We start from the raw sequence: 7,923 nt of genomic DNA, 5'->3' as shown, positions 1-7,923 counted from the left end.
TTATTATGTATCGACTTCTAAAGGGCCAGCCCCTTCACCTTGGCTATATCATACTTAGCTTCATGGAGGACACCAGGACAAAGGCCTTGGCTAGTCTACCATTTGGGATGCTTTTGACACGTATCTTCCAGCATGAGAAGCTGATCGAAGGTAGCGAAGAACGCGTTCGTCCTTCTAATCCAATGAATCGTACAACTATAAAGGCAATGCGACTTGATGACCAGAGGCCCGCTCCACCACCTCGTCCGCAGGCTCAGCGTGTATCGGCAGAGGAGCTCGTTGCACATCGTCAGTACTTTGACGAGAAGTTTGCTGCGCTTTCTCAGCTCCTTGCATCTCATCGTGAGGACCATGTCGCGACACAGCAGGCTGTGAGCGCCCTACGCACTGAGGTCTCCACCCTCCGGCAGGAGTATGGGACGTCATTCAGCTCCCTCACTGAGCAGGTTTCTTCACTCAGCGAGTTCGTCCGCCGCCTTCTGCCCCCAGATCATTAGGTTGTTGCTGCCGATGAGAACTGTACATGATCCCTATGCAGTTATTTACTTTTTGGTTTACTTTTTTTGGCATGTATATGGATGGTATGTTATTATGGTTGATATTATGGATTAATGGATGGTAGGTATGTTATATTTGGGTTTGATATGTTATTATGGATGGATGAATGGATGATATGTTATTATGGTTGTTCAATTTCTCTGTCTTGGATGACTGGTATGTTTTCATGGTTGTTATGAATAGCAATGGTCCTACTAATCCAATGAATGGTACAACTCTAAAGTGACTTGGGGATATTTGTGAGGCCTTTATGGATAATTTTGATTCTGTTTACCTGTGCATGGGACTAACACTGTGTTTGAAGTGGTTGTCGCTGCTTTGTACAGATTGTGTTTAACTTAAGGATACAAAGGTTCCCATTTCTTTCGTTGCGGGTTCGTCATGGTGATTAACTTCTCCATTTCCATTTGCATCTCCTTAACTTTCTACCTCAACTGTTTCCTAATAGCTTTTTTTGCAGGCCAAATATGTCTTCTCTAGATGCTGTCCTTCCCGCTTCCAGGAGTCCTTCAAAACGTTCCGGTTACATGATGCGCATAAGAATTTGATAAATGAGACCCCATTCAGAGATTTGGTACTACACAAGAACCTCGAGGATGTGGAGTTGCGCAAGAGGATTTTGTCGACATTGGTGAGAAAGTGGGATCCGAAGCGGAAAGCATTTAGATTGGGGAGCATTGTAGTTCCTTTTCTAGTTAGTGATGTAGCCAAAATATTAGGCTTAACTATGAGAGGGAAGAGGGTGCAACTAGATTGGGATAGCATCACAACGGTGGATGGTTGGAGGTTTCGGCTTCCAACAGCCACCTTCGAAGAGGTCGTTATTCATGCAGAAATGGATTCAAATGAAGAAGAGTCGATAAAGTCTACAGTGAAACATTTGATATTGTTATTTTGCAGTACTGTGTTGTTCGCACAGAGGGATCACAAGGCATGTTCTTGCCTATTCCCTTATATTGATATGGGGACTATAGGAGATGTTGCGTGGGCTTATCTCGTTCATGAATTCTTGGTCCTGTCCTTAAATTCACATGCTGCACTTGGTGGGAAGGGCCATATATTGGGTTGCTCTATCATTTTACAGGTAATTTTCCATTCATGCCTTATAGTTACTTGTTTCTAAATTATTAGGAGTGCGTAAATAATGTAGCCGCATTTCAGGTATGGGTATTTGAGCATACCACGTTCTGGGTACCTGATTACCCTGATGCTTATCCACGTCTATTTAAGTGGATCGGTGAGGATACGAAGAAGACGGAGCATAGAAAGTTGATTGACCGTGTTCGTGATGGGATGGTAAAACCAACTGAGGTGAGAGATTAATGTTAATTGGTCGTTGTATGTATGTATGTCTTGCGTGTTGTTTTATTACATTCGTATTTGTAATAAAAAAATATGACATTTATTTCAGGTGGTTCTGATGGTTAAAACTATGGCGAGAGAGGAAGCCCTACTGCTCGGCCAGGTTGAGGCCGACGTTGTTAGTGCTGTAGAGGCTTCAGTGGGGGATTCGATTGGGGCAATTGCGCCTACAGTGGGGGAAGCGATCGGGCCAATTGTGGCATGTAAGGGGGGAGAACGAAGAAGGAGAGGGATGAAAGTAAGAGAGGGACTTCTGAATGCGATCGGGCCAATTGTGGCATGTAAGGGGAGAGAACGAAGAAGGAGACGGATGAAAGTAAGAGAGGGACTTCTGAATGCGATCGGGCCAATTGTGTCATGTAAGGGGAGAGAACGAAGAAGGAGACGGATGAAAGTAAGAGAGGGACTTCTGAATGCGATCGGGCCAATTGTGGCATGTAAGGGGAGAGAACGAAGAAGGAGAGGGATGAAAGTAAGAGAGGGAGTTATGAAAGAAGTAGAGGAATCTGCATCTCATAGTTCTTCGTTGGAGACGATAGAGAAACTTGAACGTGAAGTGAGGGAGCTAAAAAGTGAAGTGGGGGAGCTAAAAAGTGAAGTGAGGGAGCTAAAAAGTGAGTTCAGTCAGTTGAAAGGGATAGATTCATTGAAGAAGAAAGATGTACAGTTATCGGGTGAGGAGGAGAAGGTAGTGAAGGATAAAAAGAAATATAGTCGAAGAAAGAAGAAGCAAACAAATGATGATGAAGAAATGGATAAAACAGGACATATTGAAAAGAAAGATGGGGACGTTGGGATAGGGAGTGATAAGGGACGTTCGGAGGGTGGATTAGTAGAAGATCCGAAGACGATGGATATTGTAGAGTTTGGGTATGATGTTGGGAAAGATGTGGTTGTTGATCGAAAAGACGAGATCTATATTAATAGTCAAATTACAGAGGATGACCGAGAGGCTGCAGCTAATATAGTTGCTATCTTGCTTGACACTCCCGAAATGAAGAGTAAACAATGGAGCATTGAAAATAATGTAAAGCAACGTCGAAGGCGAACAAGACCTAGTAGAGCAATGAGATCACCATATTACATCCACCAGCGGAAATTCAAGGATGCTCTTGCCAAAGTCACCGGGCCTGCAGCGACCAAGGTGGATGCATTGGCAGCGCTACAACCTTGGTAAATTCCTTATAACTTAGATTGTGTTGGAAAGCCCGTTTCATTTTTTGGAACTCTATCTTCTCCGATCAAATTCATAGATAGGTTGTTTCAGTAGAATGATCTGAGCTAAGGTCCATAGAGGGAGATGACTTTTTACTGGATTTGCAGTGACAAAGTCATTCAAAGTGATGGGTACTACATGTGTAAAGAAGACTTGCTTCTACTAAGCGATCGTAGAGGGTGGTTATCATCTCCGGTAAGATTTTATGTTATTTCTTAGATATGGTTCATTGAGTAACGTAAAGAGTGAGCGCACATTTCTTATTAAGTTCCTTCTCGTTGACCAATGGTCTGTTTTGTAGATCGTTAATGTATATACAGACTACTTGAACTCGCGGGACGAATGTTTGCGAAAAGAACAAAAGGGAGCATGCATTTCCCTGACTACCCATCTAGCTGTGAGATTCAAGTGACTTACATTACAAGTAATGATTTCTATATTTGAAGCTGCCGGCAATTATAACATTTCTTTTCGTGGTTGCAGCAACTTATAATAACCGATAGATGTGAAAATCCCGAAGTATGTTCCCGATTCGTACAGCGTCTAGAGCATATCTCAGTTAAAGAGCTAAGAAAAGTACTCATTCCAGTCAACATAGATTTGGTTCATTGGGTTCTTCTACTCTTGGATATGGGTCAGTGTACCTTCGCTCTTTACGACTCGCTAGTCGCTCGCACGGATCCTACAAGGGTGCAACCCCTTGTGAGTACTACCCTAAGTCCAATTTCGTTAGCCAAATATTAATTTCTGCTGACTACCTGCATAACGTACTGAATTATTGATTTGTAGGTTGATTACCTTGTTGAATGGTTCAAAAGGGTGAAAGACATTGATATCAGTGCATTCCCCATTGATGAAGTCGTTGTTCGGCCCACAAAATAACGGGTGATGTAACTTCCAATTACTTGAGTTAGGGAAATCTACGTAAACGATTAATTCTAATTCTTATTGTTGCATATTCTTCATGTTTTGCAGCTACGATTGTGGGCTATTCGTTTTGAAAGAGATGGAATACCTCAGCCGTGACGCTAGTTTGGATTTCACGCAGAAAGATATTACAGCTATGCGAACTTCTCTATTTTCTGAAATGTTAAATGGGGTGTATGGGAAAGTATCCATTTAACTTTTGGGAGGAACTGATGTTGTAACTTTATAGCAGGCACTCAGGTGTAAGTAATTTTGGGACAGTGAGGTATGGATTGCCTCTGGAAACAAATTTTTTTTTATTGCACTCCATTCTGTTACATGTGGGATGTGATAAGCTAGTTGGTTGTACGAACCCAAATCCATTCCCAATGTGATTGGTTTTCTTAGAGCGAAGATCAACCTCTTCTCCCATGTCGAGGGATGAGTCAGCCCTCCTTTCTACTGAAATACACAATTCTTGGGTAAATTTCATCATCGATTTGAAAAATTAGCCATTACAAGGTTTTTATATCAAATAAAACCACTTAAGAGCTAAGGGACCTAATCTTAAACTGTTCTAAAGATAGGATGAACTAACATTTATAACTCCACTGACAATTAAAAGAAACATGAGATCATTCGGGAGTCCGATTGGACCGTCGGAATACCGATTCGGATGTCCGACGATGCATTCGGACTCCCGAATAATGGCCAGTGAAACCCAAAAAGTACTGGACATCCTTCGGGAGTCCGATTGGACCTTCGGAATTCCGAAGAGGAAGTCCGACGATGCATTCGGACTCCCGAATGATGGCCAGTGATACCCAAAAAGTACTGGACATCCTTCGGGAGTCCGATTGGACCTTCGGAATTCCGACGATGCATTCGGACTCCCGAATGATGGCCAGTGATACCCAAAAAGTACTGGACATCCTTCGGGAGTCCGATTGGACCTTCGGAATTCCGAAGAGGAAGTCCGACGATGCATTCGGACTCCAGAATTATGTCCAGTAGATACCATAAACTACTGGAGATCCTTTAGGAGTCCGAAGGAACTATCGGACTTCCGATTCCGAATTCCGACGACGCATTTGGACTCCCGAATGATGCCCAGTTGGAACAAAAAAGTACTGGACATCCCCGGTGATGCCCAGATTGGATGGCAATTCTACTTGCATGAATTCGGGAGTCCGAATTAATCGTCGGACTTCCGGATAAGACTTCCGAAGGTTGTTTCGGACTCCCAAATAAACCCAGATTGGAGACCAACTCTATACACAGAGTGAGAAAGAGAGAGAGGATAGAGAGATAGAGACATAGAGAGAGGTCAACATAAACATGGCAATAACGAAACAAAAGTGTTGAAGCAGTTGTTCGAATATGAACAGGGTGTATCCAATAGCAATTAAAATTGTGGTTCCAGACAAAATTATTCAACCAGGTGTTCCAAAATTGTGGTTCCAAAAAATGTACAGTTCCGGGCAAGTAGTAGATACAACAACGTATAAATTGAACAATTTTCGTGTGAGTAAGTATCATGTGTAGTAACAAGGTTCCCAAAATCATTGTCACTTTTTACAATTTTCGTGTGAGTAAGTATCATGTGTAGTAACAAGGTTCCCAAAATCATTGCCACTTTGTACAGAAAAACCAACAACTCCATCCCTAAGTAAAGAAAGGAGGTGCGAAGGACACTCCGGACCTACAAGAGAAAGTTGGTACAATCAATAACAATTATGGGTTTAATATGAAAATCATATCGAGTGCGTAATAATGAAACATACCTGTTCTGTGTAGGTGCGGATGGACCGATGGGAGTCATATTTAACTGACGATTTACGAGGGGAGGATTTTTACACGTTCTTTTGTTATGTCCAGGTTCCCCACATGATTTGCAGTTGTGATGTTTGCCAAATTGCAACCCTCTCTCTATTCGTACTTTTTTCGGTCGTCCGGGCTGTCGTCTTACTCGCGGTGGCAATAGTACTACTAAATCAGTGGATGGCTCGGGCAATTGTGTTCGATCTAAAGTTGGATGAATCACCTCCTCATACGTACTCCGATATGTTGAAGCCAAAAACCAATCCTGGCAGTATTTATATCGGTCAAGCTTATTTAATCCCATAGCTGCTATGGCATGCCCACACGGCAATCCCATCGTTTGGAAAAGACCACACGTACATGTTTTCTTCTCTAAATCCACACTATCCGTATGAGTGGATGAGAGCACTTCATATTCATTCCAACTACACGCGCGGGGTAGAAACTTACTGCCAAACGAACATGATCTGTCCAACCACTTTTCTGCTCTATGAGTTAAATGCGTTTTCCATGTAGCCGCAGCTTTCCGGCGAAACTGGAAGAAGTCTTGTACTTTCCATCTAGTGTGATCAACTAGAGCAGCAATCGGCAACTCCCTTGCGCCCTTCAATACGTTGTTGAAACACTCTGCTGCATTAGTGGTGAGCACATTCCACCTGGCCCCTTTAAAATGTACATTAGCCCAATTTTCTTTAGGAATATCAGATATCCATTTCTCTGCTTTTTCATTCTTTGCTTTTATGAGTTCCATCGCCTCCTTATGGTCACTCTCCCTTAAGGCATATGCCGCTCTCGAAAATAGTTTACAAAGTTTTTGACTCTTAAAGGTCTTCAACAGATTGGCATTGAGGTGACGAATACAGTAGCTATGGTATGATCCCGGTAATGCTTCAGCAACAGCTCTAACCAGACCCTTCATCCGATCGGAGGAAATCGTAAATTCATTGTTGTTTTTTTCTATTGGCATCACTCTCTGGCGGAGTAAAACAAGAAACCATAGCCAACTGTCAAAGTTCTCGTTCTCAACCACAGCAAAAGCTAACGGAAATAATCCACCATCACCATCTACAGTTGTCGCAGCTAATAAGATTCCTTTATATTTCCCCCGCAAATGTGTCCCATCAATTAGTATCAGGGGTCTAACTGTGCGACTGAACGCACGGATGCTGGGGCCGAATGACCAAAATAAACGACCAAATGTGTTATCTCCACTAGCCCATAGCTGCCGGGTTCGGTATACACGCATAATGGTGCCGGGATTACATCTCTCCATCTCCTGAGCATATGCAGGAAGGATGCGGTAAGAAGCCTCCGCATTTCCACACATAATTTCGTGTATAATGACCTTCGCATTGAAAGCCTTCGTATAGCTTAAGGTTATACTCCACTTATCCTTGACGTATGCTCTTATCAAACTAGGTGTCACGTCTCCTGGACGGGGAAATAACCCTAGGCAGGTTTCAGCTGCCCAAGATGCTGTGGCAAGGGGATGATCATTACCACTCATCGTACTTGAGCATGTATGCTCTGGCACAAACCTGTTCACCCTGACAGAATCCAGGTAATTTGTCCCAGTAATTCTGAAAGGACAACTTCCATTCTTGCATCTAACAGCATACTTTGTAGGTTTTGAGTCTACTGGGACGAATACAAAACGCCTATCAATTGCATACTCTCTAACTTTGTTCTTAAATACTTTAAAATTCGGGAAGATTCCCCCCACCTTGAACTCCTCAAGTCCTATTCTCCCCACATTTAATTCATCCACAACCATTTCATCTACTTCCATCGGCTCCCTTGTATACGTATTACCGAACGGGTCGCCGATAATGTTATGTACACCATCCTGGTCTCCGATAATGTTATCTACACCATCCTTGTCCCCGATAATGTTATCTAAACTATCCTGATCATCTACACCATCCTGCTCTTCTCCGAATCGGTTGTCATCGTCCTCATCAAAGTCGTCATTGTCCTCATCAAAGTCCTCATTACCATCCTCGCAAATGGCATCATTAACATGCATATCACTATGAAAATCCCTACTGAACCGTGCATCG

General features: G+C 42.8%; 1 protein-coding gene across 1 annotated transcript; it reads right to left on the bottom strand.

The window, feature by feature from the left end:
- Window positions 1-5,097: 5,097 nt before the first annotated feature.
- Window positions 5,098-7,652, bottom strand: LOC143886051 (uncharacterized). Its single transcript, XM_077390038.1, has 2 exons — window positions 6,012-7,652; window positions 5,098-5,313 (listed from the first exon to the last, which is right to left on the bottom strand). Exons 1-2 carry the CDS (start codon window positions 7,650-7,652, stop codon window positions 5,098-5,100), a joined length of 1,857 nt encoding a protein of 618 aa, XP_077246153.1.
- Between the last annotated feature and the right edge of the window lie 271 nt (window positions 7,653-7,923).

The sequence above is a fragment of the Tasmannia lanceolata genome, unplaced genomic scaffold (assembly GCF_043159265.1).
Source record: "Tasmannia lanceolata isolate RefF3 unplaced genomic scaffold, GAP_Taslan_0.1 ptg000011l, whole genome shotgun sequence".
Taxonomy (NCBI): Eukaryota; Viridiplantae; Streptophyta; class Magnoliopsida; order Canellales; family Winteraceae; genus Tasmannia; species Tasmannia lanceolata.
Note: the sequence above shows the minus strand (reverse complement) of the source record. Positions and strands in the feature narration are given on the sequence as shown.

Coding starts and splice junctions, on each gene's coding strand:
- LOC143886051 (XM_077390038.1), bottom strand. CDS start 7,652: ATGGAAGTAGATGAAATGGTTGTGGATGAATTAAATGTGGGGAGAATA. Junction 5,314..6,011: donor TAGTACTATTGCCACCGCGA/GTAAGACGACAG, acceptor CTCTGTGTATAG/AGTTGGTCTCCAATCTGGGT.